Source organism: Dermacentor albipictus, chromosome 7, assembly GCF_038994185.2.
Source record: "Dermacentor albipictus isolate Rhodes 1998 colony chromosome 7, USDA_Dalb.pri_finalv2, whole genome shotgun sequence".
Lineage (NCBI taxonomy): Eukaryota > Metazoa > Arthropoda > Arachnida > Ixodida > Ixodidae > Dermacentor > Dermacentor albipictus.
In genome coordinates, this window is record NC_091827.1 from 114,645,917 (window position 1) to 114,672,488 (window position 26,572).

A 26,572-nucleotide genomic window follows, 5' to 3' on the forward strand; every position below is an offset into this window, starting at 1 on the left:
TTCACCTGTCGAAATACGCCCCCCCCTCACTCGTTGTGCTACCTTGCTTGTCGACGCTTGTCTGAATTCTGTGGCGCGGGTAGTTTCATCGCTTCTTGACCTGTTCAGTCAAAAAGTAGCGAGTTACGACCGCCAGGCAGTCGGCGGCAAGCGCTCGGCCCACGCCTACGCTTGTCTTTGGTGCCGATCTCGCTGGGTGCAACAGCACTTGCTGGGAGCACCTGTCCGATCTGTGGGCGGCGCGGAGCGTGCTTCAACCATCCCGGAGGCCCTCGCCCAGCTTCTGTCGTCAGGAGGTAATCACTGACTGCAAGATGGCCCACTAGTTGGGAAGCCTGCTCATCTGCAACGTCCAGGAGGATAAAGCCTCGTCCGCGCAGCAGCTTCTTCGCAGTCAGCGGCAAGCGCTCGGCACAAGCTTACGCTTGTCTTTGGTGCAGGTGAGGCGTAGTATTCGCTGTTTTTGCTTTTCGCATTACTTCATGCTTGCCGCCGTCTGCTGCCTTTCCGATTTGTGTGATGGCAATGGAACCGAACTGTGGTTTATGTAGGAAACTGCTGGCCGGCTGAGGGCAAATTTCTTACCGGCGTAGAATGCCAGCAGCGTTTTCACTTTGGAAAAAAATGTGTTGACGTCGCTGAGACTACCATGTCGGGCAAAGAACTGATAAGCGAGACAGTTGGCGATGCCATGCTTGTCTATCGGACAACCAGGCATCCACGGAAGATGAATTAGTGCCTGTTTCGGCATCAGTATCTGAATTAGCAGCAAAGATATAAGCCTTACTTCCGCTGAAAGACGCCGTCAACTCTCTTGTCCTAAATGTAGATGAGCTTCTCGCACTGTGAGCTACGGTGGATGCACTTCACAAATCGGTGCAGAACGTCGAATCTTCGATTGCTTTCCTATCGGAAAGGTATGAAGAGGCGCGCGCTTCGGATGCAAAGCGCCAGGTCACCATTGAAAAACTGGAGACAGAAGTAGCAACACTGCGCTCTGCTGCCTGTAAACACTCAGAGGAAATTTAACAACTGCGAAAGGAGGCGAATGGGGCAGAGCAGTACAGCAGGTTGCCGAATTTGGAAATTCGCGGTTTACCGCAGAAACCTAGGGAAGTACTTTTTTCACTAATGCGTGACTTGGCACAAAAGCTGGGAATCACCTTTTGATGATTCTAATGGGGAAGCCATCCATCGAATGCCAGCGAAGCGTGAAGGGGCATCTGTCGTGCTGGTTAGGCTTATGAGTAGAATTTTGAAAGAGAAATGGATGACTTCACGTGCAAAATTACGGTCCCTAGTCGACAGCAAAGATATTCCTCCCATATGTTTTTCTGCGACAATCTAACGGGCTTTAACACACAATTGTTTTGGGCTGTGCGGCAAAAGGGAAAAGAAATGGAGTACAAATTTGTGTTGTCAAGAAATAGGAAAATTTTTGGTAGATCAGAAGGCAAACCTCTAATGCGTATCAATGGTTTTGCCGACCTTGATAGGCTTGTTCGGCAATGAACAGTGTATTTCACGAAAGCAACGATTTAGCTGCCCTCTGCAGGTTATCGCTTCAAGGGGACAGAGCGTTTTTTGCTGTGCACATGGACATTCGTAGCACTCGTCGTCACTGGAACGAGTTTCTTGCTCTTTTCCATAACACTGACCACATAATAGATGTAATCATCCTAGCGGAAATCAACATCCATGCTGATTTGGTTCCCCTATATTCGCTTAAGCAATATTCCAGCCATTCTTTCACACGGCATATAGGGAGAGGAGGTGGCGTCATGGTGTTTGTGCATGAGAGGTTAAAAGTTTTATCTTTCGCCGCGAAATTCATCTCTGCCGAGTGTGTTGCGCTAAAGATTTCAGTTCCTGATGCCGATATGAGCCTAGTTTGTATTTACAGGCCTCCTTCAGAAAAAGCGAATTTATTTTTAACATAATTAAACGATCTTTTTCACTCCTTATCACCAAATAGTCTACTTTGTCTGATTGGGTACATTAATACTGACACTCTATCGCCATCAAGGCCAGTGGTTTGCCAGTAGCTTAACATTATATCAATATGGGGAGTCATTCCAACGATTATTGCCTACACGCGAGAGGAATACATTGGACGCAAAATGGTGTCATCTTGCCTTGATGATGTGAATGTAAGAGCCCCATTGGCTAGCACCGTGTCAGTAGTAGTCAAGTGTAAACTGGCCGATCATTATATTGTAGGCTGTCATCTTGCGTTTCAAGTTCCCTTTAGATCCCGCCCTAACCTTAATCGCCTAAACATCCTTGATATCGCTAAATTTGACAATCTTGTGGCCAATTATGATTGGACCAAATTTTTACGTAATGTCACGACGTCCGCCGCTTTTACGCGTTTTGTTGATGCGATCCGTTCTTTAAAAATTACGGCCCATAAAACAATCGCCGTGAAAAAACGCAACCCCAAACTTCCATGGCTAACGTGCGATATGCTGACGGCTATTAAAGAAAAAGATGCCCTTTGGGCACGTTGTAATCGTTCCCCAACCAATACACACCTTAGAGATCTGTACTGATCGCTCCGGAACAGGGTTTAACGCCATGATTCGGTCGGCAAGGCGTCAGTATTACACTAAGACCTTTTATGAAAGCAAACACTCCCCCAAAAAGACATGGTCAGCTATTAACGAAATATTCGGACGAAACACCAATCAACCTTTAGAAGATGCATTCGCAAAACATTTCAGCAACCTCACGTCAGCCGTTTAGGAATTTAATTACTCTTTTTCTATAGTGTCTTCACATATTCAGCCTTTTGCTCCAGATGCGTCTAGCGCGCTTCCTAATACTGTACGATCGGCATTCTTGCCACCGGTTACTGCAGGAGACTTGCACAGCATCTTATTTAGGTTTAGATCTAAGAAACCACCTGGCGTAGACGGTGTCTCCGCACATGATATTCAACGTGATTTGTCTGTGCTTGAATGCGTCCTTCTCTTCATTATTATTGCGTATATGGATCATTGCGTTATTCCCGACGATTGAAAAGTGGTTGCGGCTAAGCCGCTCTATAAGAGTTGCTCTCATACCAAAGTAGAGAACTACAGACCGATTTCCATTGTGCCTGCAAACAGTCAAATAATTGAAAAACACCTGCTCGTAGCGATGACCAATTTCCTGAATAAAAATAATGTTCGGTCACAAGCACAGTTTGGTTTCATCCAGGGAAAAAGCACTATTTCCCTGCTATAAGAATTTACGGACACTATCTGTTCAGCTCTTGATAATAACGAATTCGTATGTGCTCTTTTTTTAGATGCAATTAGGCTTTCGATTCCGTTATTCACACACTACTTCTTGATAAGCTAGAAAGAATTGGTTTTAGGGGCCCCTTTATAAAGTTGTTGTCTAGTTATTTTAGCAATCGCTCTCATGTGGTGCGCATATAGGTAACTATTCTAGTACAAAAATTATGTTAAGATCGGGTGTTCCCCAGGGGTCTCTTTTATCTCCATTTTTATTTAACCTGTGCGTCAATGATTTGCCTCAATTTGTATGATAATGCCGCATATTCCAGTACGCCGACGACACTGCCCTTCTGTAAACTCATGCGTCATTTAATACACGCGTTTATAACCTTCAAGCAGATGCCACGTTTGTAATGGATTGGTGCACAACTAACGGAATTGGAGTTAATAGACAAAAGACTAAACTAGTTTGCTTTCATAATCCCCATAAAAAAAACAATTGATCGTCCTGTGCCATTTTTTTTATCCACGTCTCTAATTGTACGAACTGCAAATGCATACCATTAGAGCTCGCAACTAATGTAGAATATTTAAGCACCATGTTTGATTCTCGTATGACATGGAACACCCATTTTACAGGTATTAGCAAAAAGCATACACTATCCTGTCTTCTGTATAACTCTAGACACCTGTTCCCGTTTTCTGTCCGGAAAGTCATTGTTCACGCACTTGTGTACAGCTATCTTAGATACGGAGGTACCATATTTCATCACTGTTCACTTACATGGCGCGCAAAATTGCATTCCATTCTGAAATCTGTTCTTCGCAATGTTGCATGCAATGAGACCATTCCCCCTAATAATAATCTATTTTCCTGTTTTCAGTTGCCCTCATTTGAAGCATTATTTTTTCAAACTGTGGTGATAAAACATTTTTGGAACAGTGATTTTCTTTTTCCGTTGATTCCTACCAGACCACTGAGACACCATAATACGTTCACTACCCCGCGGTGTTATCCCCGTCTTGGTGGTTATACCAGAAAATATTATTGTCCTGAAGTTTTTAATTATTTTCCCACTGAACTGTACTCTATCTCATCAAAACGGACAGTCGAACTGTACCTCAAGACTAATTATTATTCTGTTTAGTTGTCATTAGAGCCCGACCTATAGTTTCGATTAGTTTCGTTTGGCCTAGATTGGTGTGTATCCTTGTTTGTTTCACTTTATATCTTTTCTAGCTTGCGTATGCTCGTAGCTCACGTTTTGTTTGTGGTACTTTGCTTTTGTGTTGTAGCCTCCTTTTTCGTTGTAGTTTGCTTTTGTTTTGTAAATTGCTTCAGTTTGTAGCTTGCTATCCTTGCTTTCTTCGTTTTTTTTTTTTTAGTACTTGTCGCTGACTGGCGGGTGCATCTCGACAAGCCTTCATGGCTTGGGCTGACCGGTTTTTTGAATGTGTAATATTTTCATGAAATTAAGGATATTATTATTATTATTATTATTATTATTATTATTATTATTATTATTATTATTATATAGTTGTTTAGTTGTTTTCGTGCGACTGCGCTGGCCGACGGGCTTGGCGTCCGACGATAGGACCAGCAGTATGCACCTAAAGCTTTCGTCGGCCTCCAAAGAAAGTATGTTCCGTGCAGGGGTGCGATTTCGACAACCGTACGGCTGGCCTTTCCCTGCGTTGCTTACCGCGCTGAAAGCTCGAAACGCCCATCAAGTGGAATGACGGGGCAATTTAATATATTGCTCTAAAGGCATGCCAAGTAACAAATTTCGCGCCTTCGAAAACAAAACGACGTCACTTCTGTTTTTAACGGATGTGGTGTCACATTATCTCTTTCTTCTGCCGGAAGTGTTCCCTCCACATACAGATGGCGCTAAGCCCCGCGAACCGCGCAATCAAATTCAAGCTTTAAGCATGGGCAGAGAATGGCATTTTGGGAGAACTTCACAATGGCTTCAGAATAGGTAGGCGTTTAGATAACTTATTTGTTCTTTCTCAGTGTACTGAAATATCAAAAGTAGAAAGCAGACCGTTATATGTGGCCTTTTTTGACATTACAGGAGCCTATGACAACGTAGACCGCAACATTTTCTGGGATAGTCTGGAAGGCAAAGGCTTAGGTAACGACTGTCTACAGCTTTTGAGAGAGATTTACCTAGAAAATACCGTTTGCGTTGAATGGGAAGGGAGGAGGAGCGAGGAGAAGGTTCATGTCAGCAAGGGACTGAGGCAGGGGTGCCCTTTATCCCCGCTGCTGTTTATGACGTACATGGTGAGGATGGAGAGGGCGCCTGAAGGAAGTGATATCGGGTTTAATCTCTCATACAAACAGGCCGGTACACAAATAGAGCAGCAGCTCCCAGGTTTATTTTATGCGGACGACGTTGTGTTGCTAGCTAACAAACAAAGTCATCTGCAACGCCTGGATAATAGCTGTGGGCAGGAAGGCAACAATTTAGGTTTGAAATTTAGTCTTAGAAACTCAGGTGTAATGGTATTCAATGAAAACAGTGAACACACAGTGGCGATACAGGGCCAGGAAATAGCTCGGGTAAGAGAATATAAATACCTGGGTATATGGATAAATGAAGGTATTAGATATATGGAAACACAGGAAAAAAACAGTAACAGTGTAGGGGAAGAGAAATGCAGCCATAATGAAGCACAGAGCGCTATGGAGATACAATAGGTACGAGGTCCTCCGAGGTATGTGGAAAGGTGTAATGGTTCCAGGACTTAGTTTTGGAAATGCGGTTGTTTGCTTCAAATCAGGGGTACAATCAGGACTTGACGGGAGTGGTCAGTGGGTCACCTCGCATTGGGCGCTCACGGGATCACTACGAATGAAGGTGTGCAGGGCGATATGGGCTGGACTAGTTTTGAAGTGAGGGAAGCTCGCAGTAAAATTGAGTATGCAAAATGGCTAAGGAATGTGGAAGAAAGTAAATGGGCTGGGAGATTGTTCAGGTATCTGTACAGGAAAAAACATTGATTCAAAGTGGAGGAAAAGAACTAAGAAGCTTACCAGCAGGTATTCGGCCTGTAAGGTGGGCAACACAACAAAACAGAACGTCAAGCGGAAAGTCAGAGAGGCTGAAATAATCTCATGGGTGGCGGCAATGGAAAAGAAACCTGTCATGAGTAACTACATTAAAGGAACGAAACGAAATCAGGAAACAAACCATTTATGGTAGCTCAAAGGGAAGCTCATTACTTTTCGACGCGATATCGGCATGCCTTAGAACACGCACCTATAAGGCGTGATATAAGAAGGAAGAAGCATGTGCTTGCTATGGTAAAGCTAGGGAAACTATGAAGCATGTTTTATTAGAATGTGAGGACGTCTACCCAGCGGTTTATTTAGGCACCTCTGGCCTCGTTGAAGCCCTTGGGTTTAGCAGCAGCAGGGGAAAAATAAACATGTCTGCAATAGGCATTAGTAAGAGGCGATTGGAGGATTGGTGGAAGAAAAGTAGGGAAACGACAAAAAATGGAGACGCACAAAAGCACAGTTCGCAATAGCCGATCAGAAAATTTGGGTGTGGTAGTTCATAGTGTTTTTTTTCTTTTTTTATATTTTAACATAAGCAGGAACTGAGGCAGTATAATAGCAAGAGCTTGGTGGCGCGACCCACCGCCCCCTTCCAAAGGGGACGCTCATAACATCCATTCATCCCTCCACCGATGAAAGGCTATGTTTTGAACGTATGGGCTCCTATGGAAGCTTCGCTACCAGATATATTTACCGTCTATGAACAGTGGGAATCCGCGGTTAGGACGGTAATTTGATGTAGGTACAAGCTTGTGTTAGTGCTGAATATATACCGACCCTACTTAGTGTTAGCAGATACTACGTTATGTTATGTAGATGCCATAGATCTGAATTTCCAGCTCCTGTAGGCGGCCGCCATGTTTCTGTTTTCATGATGATGATAATGGTGAGAGGGCTGCGAGAGCAGCGCGGCCGGCAATGGGCCACAGCGCGTTTGCGGTTGTCAGTCGACCCCGATGGCCCTTTCCGAAATCGCTTCAGCCGTGTTGTCTTCTCTGAACGCCGGTAATTGTGACTTCTTTAAGGTGATCACATTTCAGGTGAGAGAAATATACTGCGGAGATAACTTTGCGAGAAGGCCCAGCGGCACGGTGTTTATTCAACGATAATGTAGCATCGTCAGCTTCACAGCAATTGTAAAGTGGTCCAATTAGCCTAGCTTTCGTTCTGGGATATCTTTATATTTACACAAGTAATTTTATGGCGGCTTGAACCACTGTGTGTAAGGATAATACGGGATATGAAGTACGTCAATATTTTCTTCTCTTGCATCTTTGTGCATGTTTGTGCCTCGCGCTCGCGTCATGCATTGTGCTGCGTATCTTGAGGACTTTATCCTCTCGATCGCCGACTGCTCTTAGCACACCGCGATCGATATGAGTTAAACAAACGCATTTTTTAAAAGTTTTGCCAGCAGTCGCAGGGAAAGCTCCAACTCTTGGGTGTTTACGTCAGACTTCGACACGCTTGAAGCAAGGATGAGCAGCGTTCTGCACTGACAGCGGACACACTCGACCACATAACCAACTATAGTAGGCCAGTTCAGTGTGCACAAATTAAAAGCATTACATCTTAGTTGGCGTGTGCAAGGAATTACGGGCGCTTCATTCTTTAGTCCCTCGCAGTCAGCATTCAACACGCAATAATTTGGGTATTCATGTAAGACAACACTGAAGGGGGCACCAGCTCTGTCAGGAACGACTAAACGTGCTTGTCGCGAAGCTAAGTGTGAGCATCGGAAAATTTATAGGTGTTGAGGCGCCCACACATTGCGGGAATGAAAAAATTAATAAATGAAAGATCAAGTTAGGCGTTGACGCGGCGGCGGCTCTGTTTCTTTGCTCGCTACTCACATAGAGCTCTGCCTTTTCGCGGTCACATGTACTCGAATGAGGCTCGTTCTCGCGCATGAATAACGCAGTGCACGAAAACCGTCAAGTTCCGTGCGGTCTTGCTCATTTTCCGTAACGGGGCAATCACTGCACAAGTTACGAACTCGACAGGGGCACCCGAACGCTTTCTGCTTACCTTTCTTCCACATCGAAACGCAATTTTGTGTATACGGGTTGATCTCCGAGGTCTCCATGCGGAAATAGAACCGAGTAGAAGCTTGCTGCGCACAAAGTCATTTCTGTTTAAGGCCCCTATCATAGAGTGCCGGTTCTCAACTGTTTGAGGAAACTTGTGCAGTGGAATGTAGTCCACACAAACACAAACTTGTGTCTCAGTAAAATCGGTCGCAGAGCTCTTGCATGAGCAGCTTCCTCGTTCGCTGGTTATTAGCGCAGCCAGAGGACGGCACAGTGTGGCTCGGAGGAATAACCTTTGTACACACCGCTCAGCAAATGCGGTAAGAACGCCTTTAAAGCAAGCAGCTAAGCTGATGCGGCGAGAACGCGTCGAAAGATGATGATGATGATGATGATGATGATGATGATGATGTGTGGTGTTTTATGGCGCAAGGGTCGCTTGGCCAAAGAGCGCCATGACAAGTGGTAAAGCTAACGATGTATTGTGGATAGCGTGCACAATGAATACCTCACGGTAGATGTGACATGGCTGTGAAAGGGCCTAAAACCTGTCGCCGTAAGTGGCGCAGAATATATAGGTGCTAAAATAATGACCCTGACTAGGTAGTGATGTGAGCTAAGGCAATGGACTTTCACTAAAACATGATGCAATAAAACAGAACCGTGACACCACAGTTTCAATAGAGCCCTTGAAGGCAGGGCGGTTAGTCATGTGCTTAAAGTTGCCTGGCGAAATGATATTCAGGGTGTCGATTTCAGCTAAGAGATCTAAAACTATTTGCAAATCAAAAAGCGGTTCATCGCTAAGAAAAAATGCCGGTGAAGACGTATATTTTCGTGATATCAGAAGGGAAATACTTTTTCCTCCCTGTTTCTATTGCAGGGCACTGAATGAGAGCATGGAGCACTGTCAGACTATTGCCGCACTTACTACAGGTTGGTGGATCGCCCCCAGTCGAGAGATAAGCGTGAGTACCATATGTGTGGCCTATTCTTAATCGGCAAAGAAGTACTTCCTAGTACCGTGCTGTTTTCCCACTTATCGAGTTAGCCAGTTTTGGTTTTATTATGTGAAGCTTATACATTGCTTGTCCCACTCGCCTTGCCGATGATTCCTCATCTTACGGAGTAGAAAAGACCTTAATTCTGTGGCAAGGATGGGGATATTTCCATCTGTGTGGCTAAAAGTTACTGACGTAGCGCTTTCGTCAGCAGCTTCGTTGCCTCTTATACCTGTGTGACCAGGTACCCAGCATATGACACTCGCTTGATTGGACATATATAGGGAGCGCAACACATTCTACAGCTCACTAAAACTTGAGTTCCTATATTTCCTTGGACTAAGTAAAGCTGTGACTACACTTAATGAATCTGTAAGCACAATAGCCCTAGCGAGGTTTGTGAGTCTTATGTTTTCAATAGCCGAGTGTATGTATAGGCTTCCACTGTAATGATACGTCTGTGTGGATTTAGTGCCCCGGATACTGAATATGAAGGTCCCAGAGCGGCATAGGAAACTCCATTACGGGAATCGCAAGGGTCTGTATAGTATTCTGTACAGGAGTACTTCTCCTAAAGTTCACGAAAATGGAATTGTATATGTGCTTCTGGCGCCCGCTTAGATATTTCTACGAAAGAGATGTCGTATCCATTGGTGTGCCATTCCCATGATGGGGGCAGGTGAGTGGTTGCCACTAGGACATTCTCTGGAACTAATACAGCTGTTTCTTCTGGCAGTGCTATCTAGCGAAGGTTCAACAGCGCCCTAATAGCTGGACAACACGTCGAAAGACACAACGTGCCAGCAGCAACTGCAAGTGCTTTCATTTTCGCCCATCTACTGCAGTCGCCAGCAGAAGGCAGCACGTGGGGTCCATTGTATAAGTGTCCACCTGGTGGACCTGTCCACTTCGTCTGCCGCAGAACTGCTGACTTACTGTGGAGCGCCTGTCTCTTTTAGATGCGTACCCCCGCCCAGCCAACAAAAATTTCAGCAGCAGATGAAATGGACTTGTTTTAAGGGTTGGTACCGGTCGCGTAAAAAGGGGTAGCTGGCCCATTCCGTCGTCCGGCTCATCCACGCTAAGGACGTTGTTGAAGGGAGGAACTTGTTCTCATCGAGAGCGACGAGTAGTGAGTTTATTTACGATATCTACATGAAGAATGGCGAATGTTAGTACTCCGAGAAGCCTACAAACGTCCGCTTAAAAACGCTCTGTACTTCCTAGATTGCTAGGCCAGGGAAACAGCGGTCCAACCTTCGTCCAGTCGTAGCACCCAAAGTCGTCGAAGCACCCGCGTTGAGGGCGAGAATTCACGCACTCGCTCCCGCACCTCTGTTCAATGCACACACAGAAAGGAGGGGCGAGCCTAGTAGACAGGGATTGGCTCGCTTGGCTAAAGCTGGCGCGTCCTGGTTCCTGGGATGACCGTGCATTTAGCTAGAGCGTTTGTCAAGCGACCGTGGCGGTAACCGGGATCCGTGAGGGAACGCCTTAGAACACATGTTTACCAGGAGTTTCTTTCTTGCCCCCATTGGTCTGTGAAGGCGACAGTGGACCAACAAACAATACTCGGTTCACCAAACCTGCCTAGCCTTGCGAGGCAGACTGGTGGAGTATAAGGGGCTTTGGATGAAGGGGCTTTAGACTGTCCAAGGGAGACGCATTTGTTCGCTTCGCGAAGCCATTTGTCGCAGCGGAGCGGGAGAGGCGAGAAGGTCATTAACCCCGCCGGGCTATTGTAACAATGTTCGCTAGATGGACATTTACAGAATTAGCCCCCCCCCCCCCCCCTTTTGTTGTCGAGGGTAGCGGCGCGGTTTCTAGACGTTGATCCTTATGCATGTGGCGACCATGCTTGTGTTGGAACAATACTTTGGAACGAATTAGGTTGACTTCTTTTCCTGGACTGCACTGAATCATCGTCACTGCTCGACATTCCAGGATATCCATACCCGAGCCATCTGTCCGCACTCTGAATAACCAAGACGACGTTGGTGTTACGGTGCAAGTGGAATAAGTGGGAGCGTATACGCAACGTAACGCGTCTACCCCCTATGAAATGTCCCGACTATTTGCACCACGTCATTGGCGCGTTGGTGAATGCACTTCCGCGCAAATATTCTTCGATTCTTCTGTCCGCACTTTTGACGCAATTGTGTCCTTCACCAAGGCACTCTAACGCGAGTGAATCCCACGTTACCCGAGCTCAACAGCTGTGTGGGATAGCCCTACGCTTTGTCAACTCGGTGGGACACCGATACAGGGCCTGTATAAAGATCGTGATACAAACATGATATAAACCTGATGCAAATCCTGATAAAGAAGGAAGGAATGTATGTCCACGTGCCGCACCTTGGTGACAGTCCTACGATAGACTTATCAAGTTCGACACGTGTAGCTCTCACACTTTTCTTTGCGCAGGCTCCAGGAACGGCTCGCGGGAAGAATTACCATTGCGAGGACACATACATTGCACCTAGTATGTATGTTGGCCCACCAATGCAGCAGTACAAACTTCTCTTAGGTGTTTCCTCTTCCTTCCTACGTTCCCCTTGGCCCCCCTTCTTCACTGGGTAGGCCCACCGTAGCCTACCTTCCTCTTGGCCTCCGTCTCCTCTGATACTAGCAAGGACATTAAATAAAGCTCTCTTGAACTCGTATGCTTGGTATACTATACGACCAATGGCTGACAGAATACCCCCCCCCCCCCCCCCGCCCCCCCAAAAAACTGGTTTTATAAATAAAAGTGCTAAGAGAGCAGATGGGAAAAGCATTGAGAATAACAAAAAGTTGGAGGCCAGTGCCATGACTGTAAGGCTTCTCAAGACGTGAGTGAGTGTTCGAGAACGTTATCAAAAAAGAAGATTGCAATATATACAAGATTTTAATAAACCGACGTAAAAGGCAGAAAAATATGATGCGGTATGTAGCGCTTTTTTATATGCTACTAATTAACGAGTACTAATACGCTGTGTACAAGTGGGCAATGTCGCTGGCGCCAGGGTTGCGATAAGGAGACTTGTCACATCTTTCTTTCTTATTCAGATGTTCTCACGTATCCAATACAAAGAACTGGCATATCCCCTTTTGTGCAGAGCTTCTATTCCTAAAACTCGGAGCTTAAACTTCTCAGCGCCATAATTTACGGATTTTTGTGAATTTTAACTCAACCCAACGTGTTTCTAAAGCAATAGTCCGAATAAAGCAGTTGGTAAAATTAATCCTTCCCCACAACATGCAGCACAGTTCATGTACGGTTCGTAGGTAATGCATGGAGAGAATATCTACATTTGCATTTACATGAATCGGCGATTTAGAGTTGCAATTGGGCACCAAGAACAAATCTATAGTGCGGCTCAAGTAGATACTACACGCCATTCCTATATATCGGTCGCTCGCAAATAAAAATAAATAAAGCCTTTTATAAATGTAAATAAATAAATAAATCAAAAGAGCACAATCGTGGTGGTTCGGGGAAAGGAAGTTTTTGAGAATGCCAATCAGATGTAACGTTACTCTCTGACAGATTTGTTATGTTTTGATGACAAAACAATAAATTAGTAATCGCCCTTTGGAAATAAAGATTAGCCTGTTACATCATTTACGTTTGCTCCGATAACATAAGTGTTGCGGTTGTTTTGCTGCGTTAATTAGGAATCTGGTGTAAAAAACAATATCGCTACAAAGAAAAACATTCGTCCCTCGTCAAACTATATTTCCAATAACTTCGCAAGGAATAAGTTTATTGCGTAGGGATAGAGTTTTTTTTTAGTATGATCATTACAGTCTTTGCAAGTACGTGACACAAATTATACCGAGGATAAGAAGAAGCGTTCCATAAGAGGGGAGGGCAGGGGCGCTATCTGATGTATCTCCTACTCTGATATCGTATCTACTGAAGCAGGGGCAGACGCTGCTTCAGTAGCGTCGGCCGCTAACATCGACCCAGGAGAGGCTTACTGCTTGCGATACATACGGGATGTTTAACTGTACTGTTAACATGATCTTTACAACTCACTTATGACACGTTGCACAATTCTACTTTTTGAGTAGGTCTCAGAGGCAGACATTAATTATTTGCATAAAAAAATTAAACTAATTACTTGACGTAGTATTTCTGCGGAAACCCGCAACGCTCAGCTGGTAGAGTGGCTGCCCCGGAAAGGCGGTTGTCCCGGGTTTGAGTCCCAGACCAGAACGAATTTTTCTTCAACTGTGAGGCTTTTCTTTCGAGGAACCCGTATGGGTTTCCTTTGTAGCAATTGGTACGAACCGGTGGATGTCTGATTTTCCGTTTATCAAACTAATTATACGTATAAGTAAAGTTTATGTGTTATTTAGCTTTTAAGCTACTTCGCTTACACCACGTGTTCCTATTTACGAAATGTAGCTGATGAATTGTATGGCTATATTCACTAGGAACGTATTCTCAGTATGACATCAGTTCTGAGATTCGCGTTCCGAAAGTTTGGAACGACACGCAATTTTGCTGCAGTGATTTTCAAACCTCAATAGGTAAAAGGCATTTCTTGTTGTGTGTGTGGGGGGGATTTTTGCTCAAATTCTGGCGTTTTACGTGCCGAAATCATGATATGATTGTGAGGCACGCCGTAGGGGGTGTCTCAGGATTAATTTTGACCAACGGGCTTTTTTTTTTTCAGCATGCACATAAACGTACATTGTACACGGGTGTTATCGCATTTCTCCCCCATCGACCTGCGGCCGCCGCGACCGGGATTTGCGTTTCGTTTAAAAAAAGAAAAAGGATGCGGAAGAACAGTGCATTTTCACCGCAAGTATGACTGCGCTTGTCTCAAGCCTGGCGCTACTCTCAAAATTTCGTTGGAAGTGGACCAGCCTTATGAAATCGCTGGCTTCAGTGTGCATGCGTTGCAGCATATCTGCTCAAGTATTCGGTAGAATACTGATTCAATGCAATTTTGTTATTAGTGAAGTATAGGGGCATTGGTTTTCCGTTCAAGTAATGCATACATCTCCTAGTACTTCATAGCAAGAAGTAGATTGGTGCCGACCTCCACAGAGAGGAAGCAGTGCACACGACAGGCGGTGTCTGGTTCACGTGGAACACGCCGCCCAAATTTCCAAGCACTGAAGCGGCGCGATTACGCAATCATTCGTGCGTTCTGCTCCTTAGTTATAATTTCTGATTGGTCGTGGGTTCATTCCCCGGGGCGTTTGCAACGGTGGGTGCGATTGGCTAGGCAATGTGACGCGTCATAAGCTGATCATATATAAGGACGGAGCCATTCCAGGACGGCGGAATGGAAATGCGAGGCAGAGCAGAACGATATTCAAGCGACTGCGGTAAACCTTAACGATGATAAATGGTCAATGCGATGCGATGCATTAACATTGGCCGTGTATTTCTGGCAGAGGACAGTGCGTGGTACTACAGCGTGGTACCAAACACGAACGTCGCCTTGAAATCGATCGCTTGAACAGCCGCACGGCAATAATCGAGAGAAAAGGGGCACAAGAAGAGCACAATATTTAGGAACAGAAACTGTATTTGCACAAAACATAAACAAAATAAACAGCCAAGAAAGTCAGAAAACAATAGGTTGACAGCTACAAAGGATAACAAATATAAAGAAAGAAATCTCCCAGAGCCCACTTTATTGAGGATAAAGGAGATCACAAATTCGTTAAGCTCCTGTGACACATATTGAGAAAGCGCAAGCAGGATTCCCCAGTGCAATACACATTCTGCGATGACGAACGCTAGGGTGCTCCTCTGATCCAACCGTACATCTTTCTATCGCTGAGCATGATACGGAACGCTACTTTTCCATCTAGGAGGTCGCCGTAATTTTTCAGTGAGGCAATGTCTGTATGAAATTCGAGGTGGAAGTGTGCCAATGAGGGATCATCGCGCTTGCACAAACAAGGCTTGGCATAGGAAGCCAATGAACGTTCATTGGATGTTATTTTATTCACCGCACGCACGCTCCAGAAAGGAGGCCAACACTTTGAGTCTACCAGCATCCCGTTAAACTCGATCTCCACAAAGAGTGTAGGTGGAAAACTAGTACCGTGCTTCGAAACGGCAAACGTAAAGTACGTGTCCCTCGTGTGCCACACTGTAATCTCAGCAAATTTCTTTAGGTGTCCCTGCCACTGAATGATTTCCTCACAGTTTTCTAGGGTAAGGACATATTGCACGTACCAAATTCCTTTAATTAGCGTGGTTGTCGACAGCGCACTGGTCAAATGCCGAACGCCACCGTACAAAGTCTCACAATGAGCAATGAGCGGGTTTAAATCAGGCTTCGGGGAAGTTTGCCGCGAGTGTTGCAGGTGGGCTAAGTGTTCCAACTTTCTTAGTATCAGATCTTGGTGCGAGCGCAACGACAGTGACCTCGACGTGCTGGCTTGCTCCAATGGATTTTGCTGAGACGTCCGCTGGTGCGACACGGTCGATGAAATCGTCGCGGTGATTTGAGCCATCTCGCCCTTTAAGTTGTGCTCGCATGCTCCGAGCTCGCGAGTGAACCTAGCTTCCTGGTTTCTGACTTGTTCCGTAAGCTCATTCAACTGACTCTGAATCGCTGGCAGCAGCAGGTCGTGGTTGAGGCATCCCAGCATCGCCTTCATGTCTTCAAGGGCAGCGTTCACGTCTGCAATGGTCAGTGCTGCAGGTGGCGAGGACTCCGTGATCGCGGTAGAAGCACCGGCACTGCATCCGGCCGCGTAGTGCGTTGCCAGGTCTCTGTGCTGGACTCCCTCGCCGCATCGCAAACATTCCACTGTGTGAAATGTGCACTCGTTCTGGTAGTGTTCCAGCATGCGGTCCATGTTGTACGTGTAATCGCAGCCGTGCGCTTCGTTCCAGCAGTACACCTTAAGAGGAAATCAGATAAATAAATCACACACATTACAGTTTTTTGACCGACGAAATATTTTTACTAAAGGAGCGTTGCATCGCTGTCCCGAACTTTAAGAACATACCTTCACATGAATTACCGTGTCAACCAGCGTATACGCGAGATTCTCTGGCGAAGCAAATGCGCTCGAAATCAACCAGCAGTGTCTGCCGCTGTCTAAACGTTAAAGATGCATCAAACACGAATACTAGGTCAAAGTGAATCACTTAATTATGCTTCTAAATCGCGAGACAGCTACTCTCAGACAAGTGTCAGCTTTGGTAAGCGAGAATCGAGGAGAAATACGCCCACTCTTAAACTATTCTTCCAGCTCGAAACTCATCTCCGAGGACAGCAGCATTCTTGTGCAGTGTAGACCGCCATGTGCACTTTGCTTGCTAGCTTGCTCCTCAAATAAATGCGGTCACCCACTGCGGGCCAAGATAGCCCTTATAGAGCGGTTGCGAGGGAAGGGGGCGGGGAGTAGTTCGGGTTGAGGAACAATGTCTAAAATTAAAATTTTGCAGAAATGATAGTTTTTCAGAAGCAACACCAACTTTTAGAAGAGAAAAGACGGGGAATGCGGCAGATGGAAATTCAAGACGATGAGCAAAATGTGAACAACGTGAATGCTGGAGCCAACGTTTCGACTAGTGGACTTTTCTTCAAGGCGACATATGCTTTCCTCGCCACAGTATATATTGGTGGGGGTTCTTCTAATGGGGAAAGGGTGTGAGGCGGGAGGATGCGGAAACGAGGGAAAATGTGTTAGCGTGTCGAATTGAGACTAAAGGAGCACTGTGTACAAGGTCAAAGCCAGCCCCCCCCCCCGCCCACCCACCCTAGTTTGTCAACGCACGCGCGTTAGCCGGCGTGTAAAGGGCGTCTGACACACCGGCTGACAAAAAAAATCACAATAAAAAAAGAAAGAAAAAAATTTAGACTACACCAGTCATCACCCGCGACATTGCAAGCAAGGAATTTTTGTCGGGCAAGCGAAACGTATAAGAAGAATCTGCAGCGAAGAGCACGATTATGTCCACCACCTAAATGACCTTAAATCAACGCTAGGAGAAAGGAACCATCGCCAAGTTGCTCTCGATAGAGCTTATGATGCCGTGTCAAGATTGGAGAGACAGTCTGAATTGGCGATGAGACAGCCCACAGTAGATTCTGACAGACCGCCGGCCTTTATAAGAAAATATTCTAATCAACTCCCAAACATAAACAACATCCTAAGAAAATACCACTCAATATTATCAAGTAACGAGCGTCTGCGAAAAGCCTTCCAGGATGTACCCAGGGTTACCTATCGCCGAAACAAGAACATTAAAGACATATTAGTGCTCGCAAAAGTCAGCCAACAACATTCCCCCGTAATGAAAGCATGTTGTCGCCCTAGGTGCAAAACCTGCAGGCACGTTCAAAGTGACATTAAAGTTAAAAGCACCGCAAATAGTTATACACATGAAGTCAAATCTAGCTTCACCTGTACAAGTTGAGATGTGATTTATATGCTTCAATGTTCCTTCTGTAAGAAACAATATATCGGTGAAACAGGACAGCCAATGAACGTCAGATTAAACGGACATTGCGCGGACACAGCTAAATAGCTTCCCAAAGCCGTCGCCGAGCATTTCAACCAACCAGGTCACAACTTTGATGAACTTAAACTCTACATTTTACAGTCAAATTTCCGTTCTGAACGAGAAAGAAAATACAGAGAATTATACCTGCTCCATAAGTTCAAGACATTGCAACCAATAGGCATAAACATTTCAAAAAGAGCTTTAGAATCTATTCGTTATGCTAAACTTCAAGCTATAGGCAACAACACTTAGTTTGATTTCGTGGCGTATCCCCCCCTTGCTTTTTTATACTTTTTCCTTTCCTTTTCTTTTTTTGTTTTTTTTTTATGGTCAGCCGGCGTGTCAGACGCCCTTGACACGCCGGCTAACGTGCGTGCGTTGATACACTGGGGTGGGTGGGGAGGGGGGGGGGGGGGGGCTGGCTTTGACCTTGTATACAGTGTTCCTTTACGCTCAATTCGACACGCTACCACATTTTCCCTCGTTTCCGCATCCTCCCGCCTCACACCCTCTCCCCTTTAGAAGAACCCCACCTATATATACTGTGGCGAGGAAAGCATACGTCGCCTTGAAGGAAAGTCCACTTGTAGAAACGTTGGCTCCAGCATTCACCTTGTTCACATTTTGCTCATCATATTTTAGAAGAGTAACTACTGAATTTATTTTGCAGTGTACCCAACCTCGTGTTCTGATGTTTCAGTCTAAATTTGAAAGGAAAGAAGGATAATGTTTGCATATTCAGTGATAAACTATCACTGAATTATCACTGAATTGTCACTGAAGCGATTAGTTATTACCAGATTGCCTTTGAATTTAACGCAGAAACGACAAGCCCAAAACGTCATTGTGACGTCGCACATTTCAATGTATTGCCTTTTTGTTATTTCTCTCTTGTCTGTACACTAAGGAATAAGCAAATATAGAGTTCCAACAGAATATTTCACAGGAGCCTACTGTCAGTTTGTGATGATGAGCAAAACGAGAACAAGGTGAAAGCAGAAGCCATCGCTATACGTGGATGATAGCTTATCCATAAGTTCAAGACATTGCAACCAACAGGCATAAACGTTTCAAAGGGAGCTTTAGAATATATCCGTTATGATAAATTTGAAGCTATAGGAAACAACACTTAGTTTGGTCTCTTTGCGTTTTTTCCCCCATTTTCCTTCCTTTCAATTTTTTTCCTCCGGCGTGTCAGACGCCGTTGACAGGCCTGCTAACACGCGGGCGTTGACACGTGATTGGCAGACGACGGGGCGCCTGGCCTTGTGCACAGCACTCCATCATTCTCAATTCGACACGCTAACACACCTGCGCTCGTTGCCGCACCCGCCCGCCTTACGCCCTCTCTCCTATATTTGAACCCCACCTATATATACCGTGGCGGGGAAAGCATATGTCGCCTTGCAGAAGACAAGTCCACCTGTCGAAACGTTGGCTCCTGCTTTCACCTTGTTCTCGTTTTGGTCATCATCTTCAATTTCGATCTCCTGTCTTCCCCGTGTTTCCCTAGAGTCAATTTGTGTTGCTCTGTTGTGTTAGTTTTGATAGACGCTAAAGAGTAACATTTGGTGAGGGTTGTTAGGAATGGCCTGCCGAGGTGGAAACATGCAAGTTTTCTCAGCCTGCTGCAGCTGCGAGCGTTGCTAACTTTTTCGAAGAGAACCATGGAGGCCTACCACAATTGTTACGGTGACTCGTTTCGTAGGGACCTCGAGGGGCCGCTTCAACACCCCCTCGGCACCGTTATGACTAAACGCGATCGGCGGACCAACTATTCTTGCTGAACCCACCACCGCCGATATGATCTCTCTGCAGCAAGAAGAGCATCCCTAACAAAAGGGTGCTTTGCGGTACGTGGGACCCAAATTCGTCACAGTCTGCTGACACTCGTGGCGACTACAGGACGCAAGAAAATGGACAACCGGCGGCCACGCTGCGGGGGTCAGCTTGGGGGATAAGAGGCGCCTCCTAGCCCCGAGTTCTGCGAAGCCCGTCTCACCTCGGAGGGGGCAGTAAAACCTGTGCGGAATGTATACGTGTAAACCCCCTCCCCCCTTCCCTCAAAGGCGGGCCGGCTACGAGGACTCGAGCGTTTCCCTCACCTAGGGATCTAGGGAACAAGGCGTGTTTATAAGCGGCTGTTGTCGGCTGCTAGTGCGTGCTCGTCTGTGATCGTGCTAGTGTGCTCGTCATCGTGCTCTGTGATCGTGCTCGTGAGCTGCATGCTCGTCAATGTGTTTGGAGCTTCGTGCTCGTATGTTGTATGCTCCGTTTTGCGTGCTCCATTTGAGAGTCACGCTAGAGTGTCAAATGTATCTCTTGTCTTAATGTAAAAGTATCTAAATAAATCCTGCTCGCCTAGTCCTGTACCCCCCAAGTTCCTCCCTACGAGACGACCTCCAACCCTTACAACTGGTGGCAGCGGCGAGATCGTCCGACAACTCCAACAGGGTAAATTTGTGTATTACTGTTCGGCAATGGTAAAAGGGGCACTCTAATCGTTAGGCGTGCAGATATACCGCAGCGGAATTATGGGAATACTAATGCATAATTGGCTTTCGCACCCCTCCCCCCCCCCATAAAAAAAAGAAAGAAATAAGTGAGATAAATTATTTCTTTGGTCCTCACCTTCACGGTGTTTGCTTTCCTGGCCGGGAATTCATAACCAAAGCACTCCGCTTCTTCGAAGGGCTCTCGATCCAATGGACACTGGCCAACGCCCCCTTCGAGACTGCCTGCGTGGCAAGATTGGCACAGAGCGTGCGAGCACGGCAACAGCACCGTCCGTTTTGGGATCATGCGGCACAGGCCGCACACACGTGAACTGGGAACCTCGTCGATGAATAGCGTCGGTCGCCAGTTGACGCCGGCGACGACGTGGTCGCGAAAACGGTGCACTCGCCCCTGTCCACGATCCGGCATGGCGGTGTTTTCGGGCACGAATCCTACGCTCGCGCAAGAGCGTGGTGGCTCCTTTTACCGAGCTTATCGCTACTCAGTGGCGTGGGAAACTTTGCCTAGAACAGCGTCAACCAGAGATAAAATGAGCCCTAGACGCACTATCGTGTGGAATGGCGAACTCTTATCACACTTATGGTCTCCGCAACGCGGCGAGGAACAACTGCTTCGTTACCGTCGGCGACTGCCGTTCCACACATCTACCGCCGATTCCGCAGCAGCGGATGCATATGCACTGGGCTTGTTCCGTTGACACATACACTAACGCATGGCGAAATATGGCGAAACGGATCTCCGCGCCTTCTGCCGGCGCACCCCTGTTGTCGGAGACCGACGCTTCCATGCATGCGCGTTCCTCCGTGACGGCAAGCGTGCATGTCTCCGCGCTTCCTCCTTTCCCGCCGGTGATAACGGGGTACATGTGGCACTCCTACGATTGGCGCTGTGGCGGCTTGGAACGGCACGACTTCGTGTACGTAACGGAAATCCACGGTTCATTTCGTCTTGGCTGTCTGCCTCTCGTGAACGCCTTTTCTGCCACGCTTTCTTGCTAGAGAACGCTCGGTTCGTAAAGAGAAAGAATGAACGAAGATGAGCCACGAGAAGGCGCAGCGCCAAAAAGAAACTAAAGAAAAACAGGTGACTTGTTACGTTCGCGACCGAGGCCGCTATGCGTCCGGGCCCGTGACTCGACAAAAAATTTGAAGGATGGTTAAGCTGCGCTCTTAAGAGTGGAATGCGATAGCATTCAAACATCCCTGACTGTTCACGCTTCCCGGCAACTGGAGCATATGTAATCCTAATGTTTACCTCGAAACGCTTGCGGCGAACGGCGAGCTTTGTGGCGCAACCGCCCTCATGCGGGTTTCGCGGGATGGATGGATGGATGTTACGAACGTCCCCTTTGGAACGGGGCGGTGGGTTGCGCCACCAAGCTCTTGCTATTATACGGCCTCATTTCCTACCTAAGTTAAACAAAAACAAAAAAATAAAGAACACACTATGAACTCCCACACCCAAAATTTCTGACCCCTATTGCAAACTTTGCTTTTGTACGTCTCCCATTTCTTGCCGTTTCCCTACTTTTCGTCCACCAATCCCCCAATCGCCTCTTACTAATGCCTATTGCGGACATGTTTGCCAGTGGTGCCTAAATCGACCGCTGGGTAGACGTCCTCACATTCTAATAAAACATGCTCCATAGTTTCCCTAGCTTTACCGCAGCAAGTACACGCTTCTTGTTCCTTCTTATATCTCGCTTTATAGTTGCGTGTTCTAAGGCATCCCGATCTCGCTTCGAAAAATAATGAGCTTCCCTTTGAGCTATCATAAATGATTTCTTGCCTGATTTCGTTTTTTCCTCTTAAGTAGTTACTCATGGCAGGTTTCCTTTCCATTGCCGCCACCCATGAGATTATTTCAGCCTCTCTGACTTTCCGCTTGACCTTCTTTGTTGCTGTGTTGCCGACCCTACAGGCCACATACTTGCTGGTAAGCTTCCTAGTTCTTCCCCCCCCCCCCCTGTGAATCAATGTTTTTCCTGTACAGATACCTGAACACTCTCCAAGCCCATTTACTTCCATATTCCTCAGGCGTTCTTCATTCTCAATTTTACTGTGAGCTTCCCTCACTTCAAAACTAGTCCAGCCCATATCACCCTGCACAACTTCATTTGTAGTCTTCCCGTGAGCGCCCAATGCGAGGCGACCCACTGAGCTTTGGTTCCCATCGAGTTCTGATTGTACCCCTCATTTTAATCAAACAACCACATTTCCAAAAGTGAATCCTGGTACCATTACACCTTTCCGCATACCTCGGAGGACCTCGTACCTATTGTATGCCCATACCACACTGTGCATCATTATGGCTGTATTTCTCTTCCCCTTCACTGTTACTGTTTTTTCCTGTTTCCATACATCTATTGCCTTCATTTATCCATATACCAAGGTATTCATATTCTGTTACCCGAGGTATTTACTGGCCCTATATCGCCGCTGCCTGTTCACTGTTTTCATTGAATACCATAACACCTGATTTTCTAACACTAAATTTCGAACCTAAATTGTGGCCTTCCTGCCCACAGCTATTAGCCAGGCGTTGCAAATGACTTTGCTTGTTAGCTAGCAACACAATGTCATCCGCATAAAATAAACCTGGGAGCTGCTGCTCCATTTCCGTACCCGCCTGTTTGTATGAGAGATTAAAGCCGATATTACTTCGTTCTAGCGCCATCTCCATCCTCACCATGCACGTCATAAACAGCAACGGGGATAAAGGGCACCCCTGCCTCAGTCCCTTGTTGACATGAACTTTCTCCTCGCTCCTCATCCCTTCCCATTCAACGCAAACGGTATTTTCTGGGTAAATCTCTTTGAAAAGCTGTGGACAATGCGATGGCGATGCGATGTAGACAATGGCGATGCGGCTGAGCCGAGCGCCACCTAGAACTAATACAAGGAACCGGGCGCGCCGCTCCCACGGCCGGTCTCGAGGGGTGTGCGCGCTTGCGCTCCCCTAGAGACCGGCCGTGGCCGCTCCTTGGCCCCCGAGATGCCCATCGCTCCGGCGCGCGCAAAATGGCGGAAGCCGCGGCCGCTGTGGGTGTGTGTGAAGGGATTCGCTTGAGTTTTCGCGAAGCAGAATTGTTTTTCTGGTATAGTCAGAATCAAAATTTGCTGTTAGAGGTTGTGTCACATTACGAGTATTTAGTTCGCAAGAGGAGGTCCCATAGTCGAAGACCGTATCGGGAGCTCCTGTACAAGAACTGTTACGATAGTTGACATCTGAAAGTAACAGTAGCATATAATAAGGTAGTATACAAGCAACTGGAAATTAACGTTAAGAGAACAAAATACAGAATTTATTACAAATAATAACAATGTTCAGCTTATGTCATGGTAGCAAGAATAATTATGTGGGAAGAAAATACCAGTAGTTTATTTACAAGCACAAAACAAACAAAACGGAAAAAAAAGCAAAAAAGAACGGACAAAAAATACGGTTACAGTAAATTGTCTATTTGGTCTGCCAATAACAAATGCATTTTTAGTTCCCTCGTGAATTGGTGTACTGATCTTGTGTTTTTCATGAGATAATGTTCCATACTGATCATAAGATGTGACGAAAGATGTTTACTTACAGGGTGAAACAAGGTCCAGGAGGAAGCCACAGGCAAGGCACAGCCGGCGCACAGTACCACCGAGATAATGCGTGCGCACTCTTCTTCTTTCTCTGCCTCAGTCGCGCAGTGCTGCGGCAACATAAACAGAAAAAGGCAGTGCGTGAGGGCAAGAACGTACATGGAAAGAGTGACGCACGTACTGTTCTGTGTACTGCTATTCTTCTAGTGTATGCATTATTTGCATTTCAAAAACAAAAATAATTTTCTTATTTAGCAGCAGTCATCTTCAATCTTGATTGAGAATTTACTGCATATAGTGCAGCTTACTTGATCACCAGAGCTCTTGTTCCGTTTAAGGCATATATGTGGGTCCTGTAGGCTTGTGCAAACTTTAGTTGAGCATGTGCCATTGAGAGTATGTGCACATGTCTAAAACCATTTACAGTAAACTCTCAGCTGTTTAACAAATATTTCGGAATAACTAACTTTTAGAAAATTCCTGGCGGGTTTCCTATGCATTCTATGCAAATATCTTTCAGTTGAATGAAATCATCAGTAGCGAATATATTTCAGTTGAACGAACTTGACGCTCCTGGCGAACAGTAACACCAGCTACAATTAGAAAGTGCAGGCGTAAATACGGCCTTTCCTTTCGGTGCAGTTAAAGTGAGCAAGAGGAACAGCGAGACGAGGTGATCGACCCCCGAATGTGGACAGACGTCTTTTGCCAGCTAGATGTGGACAAAGACACTTCGTGTGAAACCTATGTGCAATATTAAATTATGGGTTCTTACGTGCCAAAACCACTTTCTGATTGCGAGGTACGCCGTAGTGGAGGACTCCGGTAATTTCGGCGACCTGGGGTTCTTTACCGTGCACCTAAAACTAAGTTCACGGGTGTTCTCGCATTTTGCTTCCATCGAAATGCGGCCGCCGTGGCCGGGATTCGATCCCGCGACCTTGTGCTCAGCAGCCTAACACCATAGCCACTGAGCAAGTCTATGTGCAGTGACAGTGAGCTCATTACCTGGGCTGAACTACTAGATCTGGAAATTCTGTCCAGTGTTCGTCCAGAAGAAGAGTGCGACGAGGAAGATGCAATGGCAGAGGAAGATTTAAATACTGTAACTCTGGCCGAGGCTGTTTGACGCCTTGGAGAGTTGCAAGGCTTTCGTGTATCAGCAACAAGCCGTGCCAGAGTAAGCGCGCAAAAACGTAGACTCTATAGACAGAATTTATTTATATTCTGAAAGTGCCCAAGAATAACTTTACGCCTTAATAATAGTTACTTCTTGCACTTCAAGAGCACCAGTACAAATGAAAATTACAGATAAAAAATGAAATAGGCAGCTACGTAACTGTTACGCACTTCGTGTATATTGATGTACATAACTCCATAAATTGCATTTCACACTTTTCACTCGTCTACTGTGCACTACACTGTTCTATATTCTAGCGCATATTCAGTTTCGTGAACTTTCAGTTAGATGAACTGTTTCCTTGAGTCCCTTGAATTTCACTCAAGTGAGAGTTTGCTGTATATAGTGAATTAAGGCATCAGCAGGCTAAAACAGGTACACGTCTTTTTACTAGTAAAAGCAGCAACAGCAAATGGTGAACTGCCACAAAATAAAGCCTAACTTCATAAAGACATAAAATATTGACTACATGCTGTATTGCGACTGGATGGGCATGCAGTGCTCAACTATTGACCACACAAACTGCAAACATGAGTGACGGAACACATGGTATAATTTCCCCAAAAAATGCGAATGGTGAAAAGCTGATTACAAACTACGTCACAGAAATAAACATGCATACTATAAACGATATCGTAGCAAGTAGTGAATTAAGAGAACAAAATATGATACCAACATGAATGGTATGACGTGGCACACTATCTTACTCGAGGAGGATCACTGGACAGCAAAGACGACATAAATCAGATCATAAACACAAGTAGCATAATATATTTTCGACACCTTGACTAAATAACACGAATATGTGAAAATTACAGACATTCTGAGGTTTTTACGCGCCGAAACCGCGATATGATCATGACGCACACAGTATCGCGGGGACTCCGGAATAATTTTCAACACCTGAAGTTCTTTAACGCGCACGCAATGCAAGGCACGCGTTTTTGGATTTCACCCCCATCGCAATGGGGCCGCCGTGGCTGGGATGTGATCCCGTGCCCTCGGGGACTACACAAGAGGCACTACACCGCCGCGGCAGGTTATCACAAAAATTATCAAAGTAAGTTTAGATATCATTACAGATGACACAGTTTGACATAGAGCTTACTGCTGACAAAATGCGACACAGAAGATATCGTGCAGCATACATTTAAAGTAATGGAACCGTTAATTTGCTGGGGTAAAAAACAATACCTCACAAATATTTGAACGTGCACGATATGCTTGAGCAAAAAGTGTAAAAATTACCCTGCTACTCAGTAACTGACCTCCCAGCTAAGCACTTAAGTGCGCATCACACAAATATTTTGCTGCAATGATGCAATTTAAACATAAAATAACAATTTATTTCTGGCAACAGTTCATAAAACATGCGTGGGGGTATGCATACAAGTTGATAAAACACAAAGAAGTCATATTTCCTGCATGACATCATTAGGACAGGTACAGAGGCTTTCGTCAATGTTTCCGAAAAGTTGCCCATTGCAAAG

General features: G+C 45.8%; 1 protein-coding gene and 1 long non-coding RNA gene across 2 annotated transcripts; one reads left to right on the top strand and one right to left on the bottom strand.

Annotated features, from left to right (window-relative positions):
- Positions 1-24,686, top strand: LOC135918505 (uncharacterized). Its single transcript, XR_010569665.2, has 3 exons — positions 1-440; positions 9,208-9,292; positions 23,904-24,686. It is a non-coding gene; the product is annotated as an uncharacterized lncRNA (long non-coding RNA).
- On the bottom strand, positions 14,900-23,971 carry LOC135918503 (uncharacterized). The gene is made up of 3 exons (XM_070522623.1): positions 23,902-23,971; positions 20,433-20,749; positions 14,900-16,189 (listed from the first exon to the last, which is right to left on the bottom strand). Exons 2-3 carry the CDS (start codon positions 20,724-20,726, stop codon positions 15,071-15,073), a joined length of 1,413 nt encoding a protein of 470 aa, XP_070378724.1. The 5' UTR covers positions 20,727-20,749; positions 23,902-23,971; the 3' UTR covers positions 14,900-15,070.
- Positions 24,687-26,572: the final 1,886 nt, after the last annotated feature.